General features: G+C 40.2%; 1 protein-coding gene across 4 annotated transcripts in view; it reads left to right on the forward strand.

The window, feature by feature from the left end:
- The window catches only part of mlip (muscular LMNA-interacting protein), a 28,034-nt gene extending 7,621 nt beyond the window's left edge, over positions 1 to 20,413 (forward strand). For 2 of the 4 annotated variants that reach the window (XM_079363550.1, XM_079363552.1), the window contains exons 3-12: positions 3,451 to 3,588; positions 4,910 to 6,487; positions 7,700 to 7,771; positions 8,237 to 8,314; positions 8,402 to 8,485; positions 8,586 to 8,645; positions 10,044 to 10,091; positions 10,560 to 10,622; positions 10,777 to 10,902; positions 19,942 to 20,413. In XM_079363550.1, the coding sequence (XP_079219676.1) occupies positions 3,451 to 3,588; positions 4,910 to 6,487; positions 7,700 to 7,771; positions 8,237 to 8,314; positions 8,402 to 8,485; positions 8,586 to 8,645; positions 10,044 to 10,091; positions 10,560 to 10,622; positions 10,777 to 10,902; positions 19,942 to 20,136 (2,442 nt within the window). In that variant the 3' untranslated portion in view covers positions 20,137 to 20,413. The remainder of the gene's footprint in view (positions 1 to 3,450; positions 3,589 to 4,909; positions 6,488 to 7,699; positions 7,772 to 8,236; positions 8,315 to 8,401; positions 8,486 to 8,585; positions 8,646 to 10,043; positions 10,092 to 10,559; positions 10,623 to 10,776; positions 10,903 to 19,941) is intronic. The other 2 variants (XM_079363551.1, XM_079363553.1) reach the window with 2 other exon arrangements.
- The last annotated feature ends 4,048 nt before the right edge of the window (positions 20,414 to 24,461 follow it).

The following is a 24,461-nucleotide window of genomic DNA, read 5'->3' on the forward strand; positions in this document are numbered from 1 at the left end:
TTCAGGGGGGTGTAACATATGACATATGACAGATATGTGGAAAAGTTGTGAAAAACCCACATTTTTACAGGAAGCATAAAATTAAATTCCCTACCTAAACATGTCTTTAAGTCCTGTCCATCGAACCCAGAAAAAGGACTTCATTGTTCCAGCGTCTCCGTGTGTTAAAGCAAAAGAGACAAAACGAAACAGCCGTTAACTCATCATCAGTAACCACCGTCAGTCATCTACTGATGATTCAGCTTAAGTTAATTTCCTTAAAATATTCATGCAAATGCAGCAAACCATATTCTTTTAGACATCATTTTTCACACCATCTCCAACACACTGAAGTCCTGAAAGTTGCCCATCTCTCCCAGAGGCTCAGAGACAATCAGTAAAGAGGTTTAGTAACCAAACTTTTATTTATGCCCAGATTTGACTTCTACAGTTTTTGACACGCCAAAGATGTGATCGTGTTATACGCTTCTGTAATAACAGTCTAAATGTAATATTTGATTTTGACAAGCAATGCTTGCTCACTCAGCATGTTTGCATCGTACCTTGAGATAATGGTCATGCTTTCACACTATTTTGAGGCAACTGCCCTGAGAATAATTACTGTCAATTTGGTGATGATAATGATGATTTATTTTAGATTCAGGAGAGACACAGTTATCTAGTCAAACGTGAAGAGCGGCAGATGGAGAGGAAAACTGTGAGTTAAAGCTGATTTGTTGCCCTTCATTCATCGCGCTTCATCTTGACGCAAAATACAAGAACAGTGTCACACACTGTATGTTTTTATCATAACCTGCAGGCCTCCTCTGCACTGTTTAGCACCCTGACCCCAAATGGGTGTCAAAAGATCAAATATACAAGCAAAGATATCACTGTAAGCAATTTACTTCAATAATATCTTTGACAACAAATGAAGCATGTGTTCATTGTAGATTGGTTTTCAGCCCTCACCTCCGATTCCAGTAGAGTAAATATTGCATAAACAGGAAATCTTATTTTTCTTTAGTACCACCACCACGTAAAACAGGACAAATGATGTCCAACTAGGCTTTGATTGCACCTTCCTTGTTGTCTGACCAGCCTGTTATCATGCATGCAGTCCACAGGGATTTCACATCAACCTAAACAAATCCCATACTGTAGCGCTCATCCATCCAGTGATTATACGTCTGTAAACACTTTCATGTTTTCTTGTATGCGCTGTTCTGTTGCTTTGACCCTAATCCACAATGTAATTTCAGCTTTTTGAGGTTGGAGTGAATGACAGCCTGTCGTATTTACATGTCACAGATTAGCTCTGAGTGGTGACACATTTCTGATGTGTGTATATGCCACAGGTTAGGATGTAAGCAATCACATGTGAGAGCCTGCAGCTCATCACCAGACTGTGTGAGCAAGAGCAGCCCACACAACTAAATGTGTCGATGTGTACTATTTTAAATCGGTTGGCCTATATGTAACCATATGTGATCATTAGCATGACGCATTCTGATTGGCCACTATTGATTTGGAGGATAAGGGGCAGCTCTCAGGGCTACACTGCTTAATTATCTCCTCATGTCTAACCAGAAGGTTTCTTCATGATCCTACTCAGCTCTTCATTGTTCAGATCATCAAATGGACTGAATAAGAGAGACAACAGGTACGCGGAAACATCTACCTCAAGGTTTTATTTTGTGCCAGAAAAGGCATAAATGTGATGCATAGTTAAACTATAGAACAGCAATTGTACCTGGTGGCCTTCTGTGTTGTGCTGTGATTGTTCTGAATGATGCATTGTCAGAAGAATTTCAATGAGCGTGTTTGATTTTATGACAAAGAAAAGCAAGAAAACAAAATCTCCTTGTTACTTCCCCTCCGGATCCTACATAGATTCAATAAAAGTACAGAATGTACGTGTGCTTAAAGTGAGACTGTGAGACATTTTACACATTAGAAATCATTATATTCCATGTAAATGTCTCTCTGGGTCCAGTTAATGTTATAAATAATGTAAATGTTCTTGTTTTTGTAAAAACTTCAGTCCAGCTGTTGTGACTGTGGTCACCCTCCTGTTTACCAATAAAACACACCTTATGACTCAGTGTACATCACATCTAAGCTCTAAATATAACTGCTCTTGAAAATTGGCATGTGATGACACTAATGACATGAGCTGCTTTTTACAGTCCCTGCATTCAGTGTACCTCTGACAGCCTTCATATGAGGATTAAGATATGAGACCAGCACTGAGCATTGATGGGTTCAAGAAAATTGAAGGGTGCCATTATCAAATGTCAGGTTTATATTTTCAGGATCGTAATTATCATAAATGTGACGCTTGTCATTCTCACTTCCCCTTTCAAGCTAAATGTCACACATATCACAAAGTTATTGATGCAGGAAAAATGTCCTAATTTGAGTTCCTGTATATAAACCACATCCATTCAAATGGTGTCCACACACTGGATTGGATGTCTTTGAAAACATTTTCTGGTGGTTTGGGGGGGCAATTTTGATCACAGTCTATTTGTATTTATTTATTACCAATTATTATTTGTATATATTTCTATACTCTTGGGTTATTTTTTTTTTTTTTAAAGTGATCAGAGCCTTTAAGTCTGTCAAATTCATCTAAAAATTATGGAAAAACTAAAGTGACATTCTCATCATTAGAAACAGAATAATAAGGAGCACAGATACCTCGGTAACAAACTCAGCACTCAGGTTAAAGCAGATGAACAGAGTCAACCTTTTAACAGAATAAAGAAGAAGAAGCATTGAAAGGAATTCAATGAATGACTGGTGATGAAAGAGAAGTAAACCTTTTCAAAGCTAACTGAACCTCAGGTCACATTCATGAAACCTTTAGTTTACATTCAAATCATCCTTCACATAGACTGAAAATATAAAGAACATAAACTTTGCTCCTGAGTGTTAATGAGTTGAGTGGGAGAAAAGCCTGGCTGGGTTTTAATCCGACCACTCTCTTCCTCCCTGATTTCTGACTCTATCCACTGTTCAATCTTAAAAGCTACAAACTACATCTTAAAAAAAACTCATGTCTACTGATGAGGTCTCAGTATTCAGTAGTTCAAAAGAAGACACTGCGGCAGACAGTAAAACTCAAACAGAAAAACACATGAAAACAAAAACATACAAAGAGATTGCAACAATAGCCTCTTCTGATTTGAGTTATAGCTTCACAGAGTCTTCAAAGAAAACATCTTGCTTATTTGCTTCCCTGTGTACTCAGGCCTCTCCTCAGTTATCCAGCTCTGCATATGAGGCATGTGCTAAAAAAACGTCAGCTGGACATGTGCGTGTACATGGGAATTATATGTGTGGGGCATGTGGTGAAACCAAACACACCCCTGAGCTCAGACAGGCTCGCTGAAGTTCACCTCGGGATTTCTCAGGTTTCACTCGCTCAGTTCCTCCTGAACATTTTGCTTCATGTTCTCCTGACAGAGCTTTGCAGTGTCCCATGAGGAGACGACCGAGGAGACCATGTCGGACGGGCGGATTTTCAAAGCAGAGAAAGTCTTTATTGGAGACTGTGAGGAGGGAGGAGCAGGACACAAAATCCAACTGGGGACAAAATGTCAAGTAAGTACAACACGGACACACTCAATTTCACAAGGAAACTATGACAAAAATCTTTGATCCGTTGTGACGAACAGAGCTGGCTTCAGTTTTTAACCTCTTGTCTTTTGCTGGGATACAACTAGGCATTTAAAAGGACTTACTTTTACTTTTCACAGTGTGATTTAAAAGATACTTAAGGCACAAAAAGCAGACATCTTCAGGCCGCTCATGTTAAACAGAACAGAAGTTGCACCTGATCTTGGTCTCTTCATTCAAACAGTGGTTCTGTTTTCTCATCGTTTGAAAACTATTTCTGGTTCCAAGTTACTCCCTTTGAGTCATGCAATTATTTTGGGTTGGTCCATCCCTCAAAATGAAGTGCTAACATCGCAAAACAGAAAAGAGACACAGGAAGTAAAGGTGCAGAGTGTACTGCAGCACCTCTTAAAATCTGGCACACTGAAAGCCATGAACACAGACTCCAGTCTGCAGAGTTGTTGACACACTTCACTGGTTAACTGAGCAACAAAGAGACGGATGATCAAATGCCACTTCACTTCTCTGCGTGCTTCCAAACTCACAAACTCTCTCTCTGTCTCTCTCAGAGGTTGTTAAAAAGTTTTGCAAAAAAGAAAAAAAAAACAACATCTTGTTATATCTGACAGGACGATCAGACATCTTGGATTACTTTGATTGAATTGAAAAAACCTCTCTGTAACACCTCAACGTTGTGTAAATATGGAAAAGCTCCAAATGAGTTTATCACTGCGTGAAGAATTATGAACAAGTTATTAAACTACAGCAAAAAAACAAAAAACTAATTAACTACATGTAACCGACCAATGAAAGGGATCCATTAAAGTATCTCCTCTTTTCATACATGCATTCATGATGTACCCATGCTGCCGCAGTATCTTGTAATTATAACCTCATTATCTTATGAGATCCTGTTCTCTAATTACATGAGATAAGGGGTCAAATTTGAAGGCATGGGTTGAGCTCCTGTAATCAAATACATTCTGGGGATTATTATTAAAAACTTGAGTGACTCTCCAGTGTGGACATTCATTTCCTATCAAATCTGACTAATTAGAATCTAAAAAGTGAAACAGTTCAATAAGTTGGTTTTGACTGTAATTGGTTGAAGTGTTCATCCAGTGTTGGACAGTTTTTCCATTAAAGTGCTTTTTCATTCTAACACACTTTAGACTCATTTGACAGAAACTTGACACAAATGTAATTTGCAGGTTTGACTTTTAAAAACCTGAAGTGAAAGTCCAACCAATTAAGACCAACCAAACTAACTTAACTTTTTAATGAAGACCTTGTTTTTGTTTTTCAGTTAAATCTGTCCCAGGATCACATGAGCCTTCAGTCCCCTTCCGTCTCTGCTCAGTCTGAAAATACAACCCACCACGAAGCCCCCGGGACTGCCGCTATGAAACCAGCTGTTTATAAACACAGGGGCGTTTCCGAGTGGCAGTGTCGCGATAACTCTGGACTCTCTGAGGTTAGCTCGGGTGGCTTTCTAAATAGAGTTTCAGAGGACAGAACTAGCCCCACAAACTCTGCAGACCTGTTCCCGACCCCGGCCTCTTCCAGAGAGTCTATCCTCTCGGAGGGCTCGGACAGAGACAAGAGCTGGTCGGCTGTGCAGCTTTCCTCTGCAGTGTCTCCCTCCTCCTTCAGCCGCACTGTCTCCCCCTGCTCATCCGTCCTCTCCGGCATCTTCTCTCCTGCTGTCGTCCAGATAAAGAGGCACTTTCTCGCACCTGGCTCTAGTCTGCTTCAAACCCCTTTCTCTTCCTGCGAGAGTCTGTCCTCCTCTGTCTGTCTCCAGTCCCCTCCTCCAGTTCCCCGGCATCGACCTCCTCTCACCCGACTCTCCCTCCTCACTGCCATCCTGAGAAAAGGCCGGCTTCCTGTTCTGTCCTCGACCCTGCAGAGGCCCTACACCCCCTGCTGGCCTGTTAACCCTGTGACCCTGTCCTTCTGTAATGCCTGCTCTGCAGCCTCCAGTGTGGCCTCAATCCCCCTGGAGTTCTCCTCTCGCTTCTCCTCGTCTGCATCTATAGATAGTCAGAGTCACAGGGAGCTTAATAGATGCGTTACTTCTCCTCCACCTGAGCTCAGAATATCAAATTCTCAGACTCAAACAAAGACATGCACCGAAAAAAATCACCGTCACGTAGGCGCAAAAAGTGTGCCTACATGGGAGCAGGTTATTTCACCCACAGCAGAGAAGAACAGCACACGTCCACGAGCTCCGCTTACTGCACTTTGCTCAAATTATAATTCTGTACCACCAGGGTCTGAAGACATAGACTCTGCAGCTAACAGAAAACTGCAACACACACACCTCTCTATTTCCCCCGAGCCTAAGCAAGGCAACAACTCCATGTACCACCCGGGCAACAAGAATAATAACCTTAAAAAACTCATCTCCCTGTCTCCTAAACTAATTAGGATCCAAGAGAGCGCTGTTCCCCAGAAATGGACTCCTTCGCCTCAAAGTTCATCTCTCTCGAGGCTTCACTCTCTCTCTCAGCAGCTGAAATCTCCACCTGTCAGCCTTTCTCCTCCACCACTCCAACCTTCTCGCTCACACTCACTCGGCACCAACACCTCCATTACTTCACCCCTACACCCTGCAAGAATGTGTGAGCCAGACAGGAGCTGCTCGAACTCCCAAAGTGCCAAATCAAACACATCTCACTGTCTCCTCTCACCTTCACGCTACACACCCATCATTTTCACCGGATGGCCATCACCGACCTGCTCTCGCACTCCTACGCCCTCTCCTGCTCCACCGGTCAAAAGCCTCTCCCCGTCTCCCCCTCTCTCCCTGCGCTCCACGCCCTCCCCGAGGCCGGGGAGTGAAATATCAGACTGCAGTGACAGGGATGGTAAAAAAAGAAAGGTAGCAGCTCCACCTACTGTTTGCATGACTTCTTTAGGATGTTATTTAATGTGCTCTCATGCTTTGAAGTTTATAAAAAGATTTCCCATCTCTAGCTAGCAGGATAACAGGTGTTAGCCTCAGTGCAGAGCCACTTTTAGATATCATATCTTGTATTAGATATGATTATCTCTTGCTTTGACACATCCAGTGTCTTAGATCTCTGCTGCACAGAGACTTCTCACCCTCTGTAGGCTGCTCACAGTCAAAGATTGACATATCTTAGATGTCATATGTGGTAACAAGAGTCATCCTCATCTTAATATTCATGCAGCTGCTTGTAAAATTCTAGCTTGAAGACCTGATAGTCCTGCTTAATGTTACGCAACACTGCATGAAATCTTCACATTCTATCTATTTTGTGCATGTGGGAAACTATAGGTTGTTGGACACGGTCTTCTAGTTTCCACATTTTATATACCTGTTTACAGGTGGCTGTGGTAGCGGGCAATTAAATGTCGCCCTAACCTGTTATATTATATTCATGCAAAAGGCTGCAGTTGTTGTTTTTTTAATTGTCTTCATTAAGTCACACTTTTTATTAGACATCAGGTGCAATATTAAATCTTGTTGATTATGACTCAGAGCTCATGAAATCAAAAATGGTGGCCCACTTTGAGGACAGTATAGCCTCACTACATGGAGGCGGGGCGATCTGCCGGTGTACACACTCTTCATGTCACAAGCTGATGCCAAATCTGGACCGCCCCAGCTCTAAAGGTCCGGATAACATGGAAATGCAATTCATTAAATGAACACGGCACGGTGTTGATTCAAGAAAAATAAAGTACGGTAATAACATTTTTAAAAAAGAGGTACCACATTTTAAAATCAGTGTAGTCCCCCCTGCTGGCTGTTAGCCCCGGCTTCACTTTAGAAACCAAGAGGGTAACTAAACTTTTTGACATTTACAGCCGCCTGAGCAGCAACAATGTGAAGGTCTTCTGTGTTCTGAAAGCAGACACACGTCGTCATTGCTCTGGGGCGTCTCGCAGGTGTCTGCAGTGTGACTGTTTTGCATGATTAGCAGCAACTGGCAGTTTCAGATAAAGCATGCCTAGAGAAATGCCACACACGATTTAAATGAGACTTCCTACAAATGTCTCTTTATAAAATGCAGGATAATGAAATGAAATATGTGGTTTTCTGCTCTTCTTCATTTTTTAACTCCAGACACACAAGATCAAACTGAGTTACAAATCACTTGCTGCTATTCCGACAAACACCCTCCTGTTGGATCAACAGGTGAGTTCACTCATTTGTATCTAATCCCACTGATTCATCAGGTTAAATGTTTATGGGTGTGTTCTGCAAATGTTGCAAAGTTAAACATTATGTGAGAAATGACATTTGGAATTCAGACTGAAGCTTTACAGGTGATATTTATTCTTTGAAGAAACTGTGTAGGAAGTTTTTGTTAGTAATCGGAAAAACTGGTCACGCCTAAAAAAGACACTATTTTCATTAAAAGAGGATAGAAAAACTGAAAGAGCCTGAAGGCAGGCGTGGACATGAAAACATGTTGATATTCACACTGAGTTTCTGATACTTTTCAAACTGCAGATGACACAGCTGCTTGTGAAGAGTACACCCTGATTGAATATGAATTGTGTAATGGAGATGTTTTCATGAGAATACTGAATCTTTACTCACAGAAAGCAACACTTTTCCCTCTGAGCTTCATGTGTCTGCTCTGCTTTGATTTTGCAGACGATAGACGAGCAGGTAGAGCGAGGAGAGAGCCCGTACGACACCTTGGACGGAGGTGTTACGGACACACACTCTGAGGTATCGGTGCACACATCTCCAATGATCTTCTCTGCAAATATTTCAGAAGACAAAATGCTGACGTCAATAATTCTGTCATTCTTATAGATGCGTTCGCCCTCTCAGCTCCGGCAGCAGTCAGAGGAACTTTACGCTGTTATTGATGAGATTTTGGCCGATTCCATTCCACCAGTGAGAGAAATAATCAGAACACATAGTTTCTAAGTACAGATGTGGATTTGTGATTTTAATACTGATTTAACGCTTGTTTTTTTTTGTGTGCATTTTAAAGAGCAAAACCTCCCAGTCACCACAGCCCTCCAGGTCAACAAGCAGCAACACTGGACAGCAGGTGAACATTTGATCTTTTCATTTGACCCGACAGATGAAAGGAGACAAGAAATTATCTTGTGCCCACAACTCAGCTCAACTTTATTTATATAGCACTTTACTTTGCACACAACACAGTTGATCCAAAGTGTTGAACGTTGCATAAAAAACAAAAACAAGGCATGACCACAAGTAATTTGTGTGCACAAGGGACATTTGGTTTTCTTTTATGGGACTTCAGGAACTCTGAACCTATCGAATGAGTTAACAAAGCAAAAGGTTTCACCACTTTTTGGAGGGTATACAAGGGTAAAAAAAAAAAGGTCTGATATATATTTCCACCAAATTCTCGGAGTGTCGAGCCCTCCTCAAGTGGACACTCGAGGAACTGCAGGTATTTACACTTCAGCATTCAAAGTTGGAAGATGAATCTATTTTTGATCGATCAACAATTACAACAAAAACACAATCTATCAAAGAAAAGGATCAGTCACATGTTGATCTTACATTTAGCTTTACATCTTAGAGAGACCTTTGTGCTCTTATTCAGCTCTAAAGCCAATTTAAGAACACTTAAATACTTAAAGCATATGATTAAATTCCTGTTCATTTGGTTAGAAACTGTCTGAAAATCGGAGTGCGTTCAGTTTTCTTTAATTCAATGGTGAATCTTTTTGATCTGTTTGGTGTTAAGAGTTGCTAAATGTCATGGTGAATCTGATATCTGAACATGTAGAAACAACAGTTATCAAAAAGACTTTTGCATTCAAAGCGAAAAGATTTCATCATCTGGCGTTTCTTTAGTGTGTAAATGCACAGCTTCAGTGCGTATCAAATGATCACAGATGTCATCAGTTCTACCAGGGGCCGTGTCTTCAAACTCCACACGAAGAACTCAGTAAACAAGCACGTAGAAGGGGGGGGGGGGGGAAGCTAAGCAATGTGAACCTTCAGGCCCTGGAAACAAGGTAGCGTTCTCTACTTACTGGAACACAAACTGGAAGTGAGATAAAAGTGAATTCTTTCTGTTTAATCAACAGCACAAGAAATATAATACTTGTGTTCATTATTCATCAAAGGACCCTGGTCTCTATCATGTGTGTGTGTAGGTGTGCACGTAAGTATGACGTGTGTATTATAAAATATGATTCAGGTCCAGACCACAGAGTCAAAAGCAGAGGGATGAAACGTGTGAATTGCAAAGTTTTTTTCTTTCTTTTCTTACGTTCATGAACAACTGGCCGCTAAAGGTTCAGATGTATTCAATAACTGAATTTTATCCACCAAGGATTTATTTTCTTTTCTGTCATTTTGTGACACATTTCTAAATAGCAGACGAATGCTTTCATGATTAAATTATTTGACCTTGGTTGATGCTTGTGTAAAATATTTTTTTTTACTTTTAATTTATTTCTCTTAGCAGAACAATTCATCATTTCTGAAGTCCTTGGGACGTGAAACCAAATATGTGAGTAAGAGTTCTGCTAAATGAAATGGCTAATGTTTATCTTTATACTTTTATACTTTATACTGTGAGGAGTATAGGGAGAGGGGAGATAGTCCACTCATGTAATCTTGGATTGCTATTCCTATAGGCTGCCCTGCTATGTAGTCTATATATGGAGAAACACTGGGTTATATGTTGAAATTAATTCATGGTGATTTATAGTTCATCCAGCCAATGCAATCCTGTAACTCCTCAGTATCTTCGGATGGCCTTTAAGCTTCCTTACCAAGGTGTAATGTGCAGTCAACTTACTGATAAATTACTTCAGGTCAAGACTTCTGCCTCCATGCGTTACTACTATCCAAAGTATGAACACAAACAGACCTCCACATAGACTGCTTACACCTGTATCATCAACATCTGGTTTACACAGAACAACTTAAATTATTCTTAAAATGTTTAAAATGTTTTTTTTTTTTTTTTTTCCAGGCATCTTTATCCAGCCTGCACCAATCTACAGGTGTTGACAGAAAGCTCATGGATACTAAAAAGGTACAAAAATAACACTGATAAAGTAAAGTGTGGGTGAGTGGATTGTTGGCTCGTTGCACAAACAAGGAGTATGAGAGAGTCTGCACATTGATATTTTATGTTCAGCATGGAGACTTGGAGGAAAATGTATTTTTCTCGGTCATCAAACCTTCAGACGAAGCCCGGAGTTATTCGCCCGATGACGGCCATTCCAAGACTGAGAGTGGAGGACGAAGAAGAATTTCGTCCCAATCCCTTCAGGCTATATGACTTCAAGGAGAAAACATCTGACAACAGAAAGGTTTGTGTGCGGCATTGTTTCAAATTACAGAGCATGAATGTGTACCGAAAAAATTTGTCTTTCTGAATTATTGTATTTGCTTGAAATTATCAAGTAACTAGAGGAAGCAGAAAGCAAGCACATACAAAATAAAATCTTCACTTTTGCTCAGCTTGTAACACACAGCCGCGCTCCTACAGCTCAGTTAAATGTCTATGAATTTCATGATAGATTTATACTTTATCTATAACAGTTGGCTGTAATGAGCTTTTGTTCTCCCTGCCTTCCGATGGCTTTATCAGCATTTGGCTGATCTGGTAATGGCAGAAGAAGAGGGAACAATCACAGCTACCTCTTAGATGCACCTTAGGGAGATTCCTTCTCGTGTCCTGCACAGACAAAACACTCCAGCTACCATCTGAAACCAAGTTCTCTATCATGCATGCTAATTAACACAGACTGTGTGCAGTGTAAAGTCTCCAGCAAGGTTTGTTCTGTCCGACGACACGTTCCTTATCCCATTGAGTCCGTTATTGAAGAGTAAGATCCTATCCGATACTGTGGGCACCTGGAGATTTAATTACAGTTGGAAAGGCACAGAATTTTTTCTGATATTGCAGTATTGCTTCAGTATAAGGCTTTGGTCTCCAGTACAAATAATTCATACTGTGGTGTGTGTGTGTGTGTGTGTGTGTGTGTGTGTGTGTGTGTGTGTGTGTGTGTGTGTGTGGAGAAACTGGAAAGAGAGAAGAGCTAGGTCTTTCAAAAAATAAAGACTACTATCCACCATGCAAACAGCCTGGAGACACAGCTGGCTCTTATAGGAAATGAGAACCTGACACTCACTGATGAGTGATGTGCCCAGAACAAACCACCTTTAATTATTTTGAACCATGTTCTTCAGATTAAAAAAAAAAAAAATGGTTTTCACTCGTCCGTCTACACACCACCAATGAGAAAAAAAGTCCGTTCTCTCTGTCTTTTGCCTTCTCCACTTTTAAAAAAAAAAAGTGTGCTCAAACAGGCTGTTTGGAGATTTTCCCTTCATGACATCACAAAGGGCATTACACCCTCCCTCAGGTGGGTGACACTCCCACAGCTAGGTGTTTGCTCTGCCCTCTGAGTCTGCCTTCTCACCGTAAACAATAAGACATTGTGCATGAAAGCCCAAGTCACCCAAGCCCTTCGAGAGAGGGGGCGTGGTCAGACACAGCTCATTTACATATTTAAAGCTACAGACACAGAAACAGCCTGTTCTGAGCAGGGGTTTATAAGCATGATACAGGATCACAGTGGATTTACAACAAGACACAAGACACACATGTTTCTGTGACCTCTGACACTCTGAAAAAAGTGTAATATGTGACCTTAAAAGATTGTTGATAATATAATGTCTATATCACAAACTAGAGTGAACGAGTCCAGCTGTTTACATCATTGTGTCAAACACAAACAGTTTTTTGTTCAAAGTAATTCCAAAGAAGCTGCACTCTTTCTGCTGTGAGCCTTATTCACCTCCTAAGCTCCTCTGGACTGATTTTTCATCACACTACCTGCCTCTTAAGAAGCCTCTTAATACCCTTTTATACTCTTTTTTTACAGGTTTATCTTTCTCAAAGGCCAAGTAGCAGTGTGTTACAGGGAGTATTTTTTTCAGTTGGTGTGAATGATCATGTTTTAAAAGTCCTGAATAAAGTTTCAGTTCTCAGTAACAGATTTCAGAGTCGTCAGGAGAATTGATGATTATGACGCAATTCATCAAGCAAAACTTCATTCACCTCCAGCTGTAAGAGCTGTGTAGTGATGCTGAGGTAGTCTAAGGAAAGGAGCACTGGCTTCTTGTCTGACAGTGTAAAAAATAAATCGTGTGCTTGCTATGTAACATCCACAGAATCAATGAGTGCTTCCTACAGCTTCTGTTTCAAGCTTTTATTTTTCTCTTCTGCGTTAAAACCATAGACTGTAAAAATGTTAAAACAAAGATTGTTGTTCTAAATATGGCTTTCATGAACCTTCTCTCAGACAGAAGCCAGAGAAAGTTCAAAAGCCATTGAATCCCTGAAAGCCACTTTAATTTGTTGGAAAGGACTTAGGTTTCGATGCATTGCCTCTTCCTCAGAGTCAATGTCTGAGGTCCTTCTCTGAGAGCACCGACCTCTATTTGTAAAGCAGCTGAAGAGGAAGGGAATGAGTAATGAACCTTAATTACACCAGTTTCTTTCCAGCTTCTTTAAAAACATGTCGACAGAGGATTAGCAAACAACTGGAAATTAAAAGTGCGACCAGTATCATTAACAGTTTTGGCAAAGTGACCGTGACAGCTTTGGAACAGCTAATTATGTTCCCAATGAAAGAAGAATGAAAGAAGAACTACAGCAAAGCATCCAAAGCAAGGAATACATTTTGTTCAACACAAGCTACTTAGAAAAAAATGCTCCCCATCAGCAATGTTACTGTATGAAGGTATTTCTTCATCTCCATCCTCTCAATGTCCAATCCCTGAATGTTCATCGTTGCAGTTTGAGGTGCCTTCCTGTGGAAGTCTGTCAGCATCTCCTTTGATTTGCTGATGTTGAGCTGAGCTCGTCTGTGTTGTGCACTCCCTGTTGTTTATCAAAGTTAAGGTTTGTCACGACAGTCCCTGTCCCTCAGAGCAGGTTCTTCCTGATGTTCTTTACAGAGTTGTCAAAAGTAAAGTTTCACAGAAAGTAACTGTAAAAGTGTGTTGTTCATTTCTCAGGACGGCGCACTTTAACCCTGCAGATGTTTTAGCTAAATGCCACTTCAAAAATGGCGTTTCTTTTTATCCAGAATAAAGTAAAGTAAGTGTAGTAAAAACATGTTTTCATGGCTCCTGACGGCAAATAATCTAAGGATTGTGATACTTCTGTGTTTAACAAATCAGTTAATGAAGTAATTTAAATGACTTCACGAGAACTAAATGCTTAAACACAGTTGATGTACCATAGTCTGTAAGTAATATTTTCTTCACACAGGCTATGTGATACTGACCTGCTACCACAAAACACTTGTATAATGACATGTTCTTCACTCCTCATCATCTCAGCACTGGGATATAAAATGAAGGAGTGGTCTCTAATGCTGTGTTGTGTGCACAGCTATTGCCCTTTTCTCGTCCATTTGTGGAGTTTGTGACTCATTAAATGGCAAGGTTAATACGATCAGCAGCTCAGAGAATGATTTCATAGAAATTAATGAGACTGTGTGCACTCGAACGCCAACAGCGTCGAGTGCACTCTTCCAACAGTCCTTTACAGCTGAGAGGTTTTTAACTCTTCAGTGCTCCTGACAGATTTGATGCAGAAATCACAGTTTTCTCTCTGAAAAGCCGTCATTTATACGTCCAGAAAACACAAACAATGACCACATTTCTGTGGTCAGAGCGATTAGAAGGCTTATTTGGGGTAATATTAAGCTTTCTAAATGGTTTGTTTTGATGTGGAAGCTATTATTACACAGAGTGTCGAGCTGCAGCATTCACATTCAGTGAGTGATGCAATCGGCTTTGTTCCTTTTCAAAGTCGACTGTGCCTGTGCTAAATCTCCCAGCTTTGATTCGTTGCAGTCACTGTTCCCACTGAATTATCATCTCATTGTTTTAATGAAATGAAAAAAAGGTGATGCTATTAGCATGCCATTGTTGTGTCAAAACAAACAGGGTTGTGTTTTGCAGTGTGGATAATTTCAGTGGATTTTTTAGATATAACTAAATAAATGTGAAGCATTGAATCCTGAAATTATCGTGATGGGGTTCATTTTGATTTAACTGTTGCAATATTTGTTCTGGCCCTGACACAGACGAATTACCAGCACAAAATACATTTTCATAACATGTTCATTGCATCATAGTCTCAAAACACTTTTTACACCTGGCAGATCCCACTTACTCATTCACACTGTGATAGCAGACGGTGCTTTGTGAGGTGACCATCAGAAGTTACTAACCCCCTTTATACACATCTAACAAAGCACCCAGAGCTATTCAGGGATAAGTTTCTTGTCTCAGGACACATCCAGCAGGAGCTTTGAACAACTCCAACAAATGAGCCACAATATAATAAGTAGTGTCAAGGACAAATGTGGTGCCTTAATTAATGACAACCTTAGATAGCTTTTCTACCAGTCCATGACTTACCTCTAATTTAAAGGGATACTTCACCCATTTACATGAAGCTGTGTATCATTAGAAACATGGTAGTAGTGTTGCATGGTGGTGAATCCAACCCTCATTTTGCCCTGAGACGAGAAAGATGTGTTTTTCTTTGCTTAAAAGTTTTCTTCACGTGATGCAAAAAGTGTCATATTGCATCACGTGAAGAAAACTTCCAGGCAAAGAAAAACATTTTTCTCGCTTCATGTAAATGGGTGAAGTATCCCTTTAAGCAGGAAATTGCCTTCCTTGTACCGTTTGCTTGACCTTTGACACCAAGTAAGATATGGAGTGTGAATAAATCTACGACTACATAATTCTTTTAATGCACATATCTTAGCATTAGGTGTAAATCTGACACACCTCTGAAAATCGTTATGTAACTACTTCAACATGTTATGCAACATTCAGGTCACATCTTTAAGCCTCAAATATTGAGAACCTGCCCCTGATAACAACTAATCATTAATCTGAGAGTCCACACACTCACTCTGTTGTTCACTGTCTGATTTCTCTGAAGACGGCTGAGAAATCATGAGGGAAGGCACTTCCAGAATTTGTGTTTTATTGTTTTTGTTAAAGATGATTCGAGTGCTTAAAATGTATTGTAACCTAATGAAACATCTGGTCACGTCCTCTTTAGCAAGTAAGGCAAAATGAAATAATAACCATAAAATAAATCGTTTCACAAGTGGGTGTCTTTTCTATTTTCATGCATTAAATTGAGGGAAAATGATTTCACAGATGGTTTAAATCAATAACACGAAACACGCGTATCCGTAGGTCAGGTTGAATATAAGTATCTGTAAATGTCTCCATCTGCCTCTCTGAGAATGAATCTTGAAAATTGTAAAATAAGCGGAAGACCTTTCACTCCTCTTAATATACAGGAGAGATGCAGCATGAACCTTTGCAAATATACAAGTTCTTGAGTTTAAACGTTTCAAGACTCAAATATTGATCTCGCTCGGCTCATTATAATTCCTCTGCATTGTTCTGCCTTCTGCTTCACCTACACCACCCAGCAATACGGATTGCGAAATCATATTCAAATCACATTTGTGCAATATTTGTAATTCTGACACCGCTTTTCTGCAAATGATTACATAACTCTTCTTGAATTAACATTAAGGACAGAATCTTGAGGTTCAATGGAGACATTTAAAACAAAACTATAAATCCATTAGCCATCACAAATTTTACTTCATATAGGTCTGTAGCTGATGAGAGGCAGCTGATATTTAGAGCAACATGTCATAATGTGACAGCCAACACCCTCGCTCTGTTGTGCTTCACAGTCATTGTTTGATTTATTCTTTTGAAGTTGTACGTTGTTCCAGTAGCTCAGGTCTCAATTTGGCTTGGCATTGTTTATTTATTCAATTTTTTTTATTGGTTTTCTTGTTCCTGTAGAGATTTTTATTATGCTTTCTCCTGACATTTGTCAAATTGATTTTACCTTTAATGCACCTCGGATGCAAATCACCACCTTCACTTGCAAAAAATGTCTTCTATAATTTTGTGACATTTCCAGAAACTCATTGCAACCAATTAATCTCAACACACTTGCCTGAGTGGGCTGAGTCACAGCCTTTGATCACAAGTGTCAGATTCAAAGTAAAAAAATAATATATAATCCATCTCTTTTAAGAATTAAGAGTCACTGGCCTTCACTTATCAGTATGGTAGAAACCAGTGCAGAACAGGGTACAGAACACTTTTACTAAGGGGTCCACGTGGGATTTACAAAATGTGCCTATATATCTGGCCGTTAAAAGCATATGAATGACCCGGTGTTGATCTGTGAGGCTGCTGAATAGGATTTTCATTTAAATACCGCACGCCTATATATTTACAGACACAGTTGGCCTCTAGCCCCTCGTGTTTACATGATGGAGGTGCATAATAAGGCACAGAAACTGCTCTGAGAGTGACGCCATGACAAGAGAAGTAGAGATGTATAAAAATATGTTGTATGACAGGGCGTCAGAAAAAACACACCAGGAAGGAAATCCCTGCTGCAGTGAACAGCATTGCTGTGGACAACTGTACTACAGCGGAGTTTTTAATATGCAACGTGTATAGTCCAGGCTTTATATTCTTTACATTGTAGCCTAGGTTAAAAAAACTGGTCAGATGTGAAGATGTGTTGGAGTTCTTAGATGAAGCAGTACGCAGCTCGGAAGAGGTCAGTATGTAGCTGCCCTTATCCGTTCAGCTTCAATTTCAGGCATAAGTGGCGGGGGGCTGCACCTATGTCCCTGATGGATAATGCTGAATATTTCATAGCTTGGCTTCTTGTATTTTGTCGCTCTGTCCATGCACACGTCAGCCTGGATCTTTCATTGTGTGTCCTTTTAAAGTTCTTTTTTTGTTTTTGATCTGAAGCGTGAGGTGCTCAACCTTATTTACAAAGGAAATAGCTAAAAGGTGCAGCGTCATGTAAAATACATTTTAGATGCCATATTTTGTCTGAATTTAAATCTGTTAACCTCTATCTGCCTGATTGGGCACTGCACAAGTAGGATATGATAATTCTGCCTTCCTTCCTTTTCATTCAAAGAATTCAAAGACTTAATGCTAACCCATCAATGCATACAATGCTCCTCCCCCACCTCCACAAACCCTCACAAGAAACCTTGGATCTGCTCCAGCTAGCCTTCTCCAACCCCCCAGGACTAAGCTGTGTGCTAAGAGGGACAGAGCCTTTTACTCTGCTGCCCAACAGTTAAGGAGATCTCCCCCTGACCACCCGAGGGCCCCACAGACTGCTGACCCCTTTGAAAAACACCTTACAAGCTTTCTCTTTAGAATAGCAGCTTACAGAAGCTGTTGTTTTTGTGCTCATGTTTATTTTATTTTTTTACCCTGCCTGCTCCTATAGTTTGCTTTTAAATTGTGTTTCATATATTTTCACTGTAGCACCTTGAAGTAAGCTTCAAATATAAAGTTTATTATAAATACAACAGTATTATGTTATTATTATTCTAAATGGACTAAATTCCAGCCAGATCATTTAATTTCGTTGTTCCCCTGATCTCACACAACACTCACAGGACTCTGTATGGTTTATTGAACTGTATTATTCAATAACAGCAGCACCCATCAGAATGATCATATTTACATTTGAAGGATTGACTGGTGTACAAAAGAGTGCTTCAGTCTGACCAAAGTAAAACGTGGGACCCGAGTCTCAGGTTTATTGGTGATAGCTTAAATTCACTGTTCAGAGCATGATCAGAGTCAGACACTATGCTGTAAGCTAATGTTAACATGTTCATTCATTCAGTCTCTGGACTGGGAGGCTTGCAGTCTTTGGGCAGATTTTTAAATAGTGGAGCAGTTTGGACTTTAAAGTAGCAGACAGACACATGATGTTACAGTACTGTAGGAGCCTCAGTAAAAAAAGAGAACAAGTATTTGTCTGCTCGCCCCAAACCATCTCAGTCGGCAGAGGAAACATTAAGATGCTACTTGATTTTTTCATTTTCAATATAAATAGGGGCTTTGTGAGCTGTAAACGGTTCCTCTTTTTTCTTTGTGTTAATCTCGAGAACGTTTTTATCACTCCACTCAACCACTTTGTTCACAGCATGTTGGCGCAGCCGAGGGTCATCTGAACGACTAAATTAGAACATGTCCAACCCTTTAAATAAATCATGATATGGGTGCAGAGTAAGTTATGACGCTCTGTGGAGGCTGTGTGAAGTCTCTTGGTAGTCATCGTGGGATTTATACAAACCATGAATAGAACCAATCAGAGCATCAGCTCACATTCCCTTTAACAGCCAGATGAGTCTGTACGCATTATACTCTACTCTACTACTAATTCTTCTCTTCAATCATTTGTGTTCTGTACATACAGAACACACAGGCTATTAAATGAAATAATGGGCTCTTTGGATTCAATTATACCCTCTGTCGACACACTGGCACAGACGCTGTGTGCACATGAGGCACAGCAGAATAGATTTTTTGATTATTTAAATCTCCACGCACCTCAGACAATGAAAAAGAGCCTTACAATGATGTCAGGAGACAGCGACATAACAGTCCATCTGTTCTATCAGCGAATCAATTTTACTCATGGGCAAATGCACCCGTTTTGATTGAGAGTAGGCTGCGCGAAGGCTGCATGATCCACTGTGTGTAACAAGCAGAACGTGTACACTTTGAGAACCTGATTGTGATGCACATTTACTAAATCAACACAGAACATCGCCGGCTCATAATAATTTTTTCAAATGGCATTTACAGAGCCCACCGCCTATTTAAAGACCTACTTTACACGAACAAAAAGATGAGGCATGAAATGTGAATCATTGAATCCTCTATTTTGGAGATAGTTTGTGGAAAGCAGCACCAATTCCAATTTTTAAATGAACAAATAAGCCTATTGCTAAGGTTGCTTCCCTTCATCAGAGATGGTGTGAAACTCCCTCACTTTATCCCTGTGAAAAACCTCTTCTCTGAATCCGCAGTTAGGTATAATAACTTGAAGCTTTTCGAGCTTTTCAAGGTCAGAAGACCAGAAAAGGGCTACACAAGCTCAAGTCCAGTTACCATTTACGCTCTCCTCAACTTTTCGTCTCTCTTTAGCTGTCCTGTCCAAAAAAAAGGAAAACTGGCTCATAAATATGGTTAAAAAAATGACAGGAAAACACTCAAGATAGCAACACGCCGCTAATATGCCCTTCCAAAACAGCTGAATTAGTGTAAAGATGCATTTTCTACCTACACAATGTTTTGGCTGGGTGTAAAATAACTCCTGTTGGTAAGTTTCACTGGAAGATTTGATGTGCTGTGTGTTGTCCTGCTTGGTGTCAGATAGGGCGCCATGTCTAATTCCAGTTCTAAACTGAAGAAAACTGTGTCCTTTTCAATTTCAGGTGGAAAATAAAAGCCTCTTAAAGCCAGGACAAGATTTTTACAGAGAGACGACGTCTGAAAGAAGGACTCCATTCTCAGTGTGTGACCTGCAGATTACAGAGCCTGACGACAGGATCAGTCACCAACTGAAGGATGTGCCAACATCTTTCAGCACTACTGAAGGCCGGATGAACACTTTTGAGACTCATATTTAGATATAAACAAGAAAACTTCCACTTGCCTTTTTTCTTTACCTGTATGCTCAGACACATTCAGTATTAAAGACTATTACGAGACATTGCACAGTTAAAAGGAAAGCAAGGGTTAATCATGTTCAAAGCCAGGTTATACTTTATTATGTCTTTAGATCCAATTTTCTAAATATTTAGGAAATTTTCTGTAAAATGAAAATAAAAACTTTTTAATGACTCCTACAGGTTTGAATGCCTGTAAAATCACAGTATTGTTTAATAAATGTCTTCCCCATCTTCACTTGTGTTTTGATTTCTGTATATCGTGTTGCATTACACCGATTTCTAATTAAAGTATATTCAATAAAAGGTTATCCACATTCATTAAAAATAGGGACAGTGGACAATGATCAACATAAATATCTGAATATGCTTGATCGGTGATTTTAGAGCCTCTTGGGGCCTTGGGGAAGTTGCCTGTTGACAAGCAGTGTCTCTCATTGTAGCCATAATCTAATCTCCATGTGTAGGTATTATAAATTCAGAAAACTATTTTTAATTGACAGCACCTTTCAAAAAGTTTTTTTAAAAGTTTTTTTTATTTGCAGAGCAGCAGTGTTAAAAGCTGGTAACAATAATAATACATTTTGTTTCTAAAGCACTTTACATTTTTAAAATCTTAGAGCTTAAAAAGGATAAAAGGGTATGGTCTTTACATTTTTCTACAAGGTATTAACTCAATGACTGCAAGGGAAGGACAAGCACGTATGGCTGGATGTTACAACACTGATTGGAGATACTTCAATGAAAGTGCACTCAAACTAAAAGAAATTGCTTCTTGGAGAAATATGGCTTATAAATACTGCAGGTGATTGAAACACACGGTACTCGTTACCTGACAATGACCTTCACAGTCAACAGCAGGCAAACATCAATCTCATCCCATCATCTACGCGAAGAACTCTGAGGATGAGTTATATACGCATTTTGAATGAGAGTAAATGACTGGACCCTTGGGAATAAACAAACAGCTACTTCGGGCTGATTCAAATCTGACTACAAAGACAAAGTAGAAATAGAAGATAAATGACATTTGGGAAAATCTCTTAAAACAGGATGAAAACCTGACCCTGACTTCATGCAGACTTGTTACTAATGGGGCTTGTCAAATCAATGAAGCCTCCTAAAGCTTGTCTTTCAACCCCTAGCTGAACAGCTGATCTGTCCTGTGTAGGTGGAGGGCTTGGGATACTGCTGGGCTGATGAGTGGATGGAGAGCAGGTGGGAAGGTTTTGCAGCTGTGTGTAATTAGAAGGGATTCAGGAGCATGGCGCTTAAGAGATGGGTTGCCATACCCCCATGACAGACAGAACCTGCTGTTGTGTTGTGACAGAGTCGCCTCCAGCAGCGAAAATTCACCTGAAGGCTCACTGTAAGAACAACAACTTGGAAAGTGTGAGAAACAATTAGGACATACTTGAACAAGTTGATTGACATATTGTGCAGAAACAGTTTGAACCAGTGAGCCTCTGCTGACCAGACCGTCTCATGTCAGTGCGGCCTGAGCGACTACAAAGCTGGGTCCTTCAGAACCCCTGACTTGGAAAAAAGCAAACGACTTGCATGAAGAAAAAACGCTGTCAGGGTTCAGAAGAGGGATGGATTGTGGATAAGGTGCACTGCTGGTGGTGCAATGAAAAAATATATTTAGCATGTGCCAACATTCATGTGTCAAACAAGCCTCCCAGATGAAATGAAGCATGTCCATCTTGAAATTGTATGTACAAGGTCTTGGCAGCTCTACCTTTATGTCTACTTTGATTACTGTTCTCATCTGTCAACACAGGTCTTTATAAGCGGTGGAATCACACAAAGAATCAAACTCAACAACCCACCTCCAACACTATAACCCTATGTGACTCTCTGCCTGATGCATATCATGACAGCGTATCAAAACCCTCAGTGAGAAGCTGAAAAAAGCAGGACAAAGACAAAAAGATAAGAAAGGTTTATTTACGGGGTTACAAAAAAAGAGTCTTTTGATTTTCTATTCTTGAGAGAGCAGCAGGGAAAACATTTAAAGAATTATTAAAGGAGGTCAATGACAAAAACAAAACAGAAGATCTTGAATCTTTTTCATGTTGATTATGAGAGCAGATGAATTAGTTTCGTTGTGACCTCAGTAATGTACTATTTTCTGCTGGGTAGCTGCAGACATCCATTGGATCAGCTTGTTTGAAGCAATCAGAGCACATGCAAATGCATCTCAAGCATTGTACCAATCTACAGTCCAGCTGTGCCAGCCAGCTGCCCAAACAATCACACATGATGAGCCACAGTCAGAGCCCGCTCCTCTAAATAAATCTTCAGAGGCATACCAATAAAAAAACAGACTACAGACAACAGATCGTCACCTGCACTGTGAGTCCTAATATACTGTATATATACTGTAATATACCGGCTTTTTAGGAGTTACGTTTTTCTATGTTTGCAAAAAAGATGAAATTATTATCAAGGACGAACAAATTGACTGCAATTTGCTTGACAGAATGTGTGTGTCATTCTGCAACAGGGCTTCTAAAGCAACAACATGTGGGAAGCTAGTTCGGCGCATGTTGGCAACAATCAAAGGTCTCTGAGTTGAATTGCACTGGCATGAAACACAAAGTACTGACGATATTGCACATACATGACTCTGCTAGCATCGACAGCCCGCTGTGAAGACAACTTCTTGTGTAAAAGATGGACTTTCTGCACCTGGTAAAAATGCTAACCATGACACAGTAATGACACTGACAACAACATAGCCTAATGTTGTGTCTCAATCTGTCCAGAATAATATCTGCAGGGATGCACACACACTACATTTAACAGGATTACACGTAATGTAGGAAGAGAAATTGTTGCACCAGATAACATTACGACCAGGAGTTGAACCTACGACCTGTGAGATAAGGCTTTACACCATACCTGTACATTCCTGGCTTCAATGGTAAACACATTTATTGTGTTTCTATCTTGAGTGTCGTCTGATTTTACAAATGTAACGGCAGGTCACATGAGGTTGGTGAGGTTTTATGGACAAGCACATTTTAATGATAGTTGTCTCTTCATTGAAAGCACCAAGGCTCTGCTGTGTTCCTTATTAATGGGTTTGCTCTCAAGGTGAACATCCACTTTGAATGAATGCAATGTTGCTGTGAATTCACATTAAGAGCTCGAAAGCAATAATTCTGTGAGTGAGGTTAATCGAGATCCAATCAAGCCACTAAAATCCCCTCAGTTCAGACTTCATCATCATTATGATATCATCTTAAAGTCGGGTGAGTAATGTCAAGGAGTTTATGGTAAAACCAGCCCTTCACATAGCTCAAGGAGTGAAACCACAGGCTGGTCTGCGAGCAACATTTGGCATCCAATTCAATCAGAAAGCAGAGGGGAGGTCTTGGTTGTGCTGTTACAGCCCACTAATGTGTTTGGCCACTTTACCGGCTGTGAGCTTGAGGAGCTCCCGCCATCATTAAGAGTCTGGTGTCGACTCAGCCTCCTCATTATTCTGCTGTATTGACGACTGGCACGGCAGCATGTCTCACATCAGAGCTGTGAGAGGAAACATAAGCAGGACTGGATGTTTATAGACCAAGAGTGTTGTAGGTTTTTTACAGATCTAACCAGCAATACTTTTCATTGCATTACACATCAAATGGAACCAAGCACACCTTCTTTCTCTGGCTTTTAAACGTGTTGGCTTTTAAAATTGTTTGTGTTTGATATGTTTTTAACTTTGAAATAATTTAAATCACCTTTTCTCTTTTTAGGCCCTAGTGTCTTTTTCTGAGCTCCAGGGCCTTTTTTCAATTGTTTTGAATGAGTAGAGAGCGTTCACAGCAGAAAGCGGCCACCTTAAAGAAAAGAGCCCCGAGCACAGAGCCAGTGCAGGAAAAAACGAGCCTTAGAGTACACAGTCATCTGTCCACGTTTGTGAAGCACTCTGGTCAGCTCGTCATGTCTTAAATGCTCTATAGAAATAAATTTGTCTTGACAGGTTTAGATTACAAGATGAGTGAACACAGTAATACTGTAGGCGTTTAATACTGCAGCCATGTAATTATTACATGTAATTATTACATGGCTGACCAAAAGGCTTGATTGGTTAATTTGGACATAGGGTTCACTATTTCGTTATAGCAGACAGCTGCAACTGCACAACTAATGACACAGCTCTAATTGCAGAATCTGGAGGATTAACTTTAATCATACCGATTTGCAGAGAAGTCTTCTCAATTTGACCTGTTTACCATGCAGTACAAAAACAGTGGAGAACACGCAGGAGGGCTCCAAAGGGACGT

Source organism: Symphodus melops (genome assembly GCF_947650265.1).
Source record: "Symphodus melops genome assembly, chromosome: 15".
Classification (NCBI taxonomy): domain Eukaryota; kingdom Metazoa; phylum Chordata; class Actinopteri; order Labriformes; family Labridae; genus Symphodus; species Symphodus melops.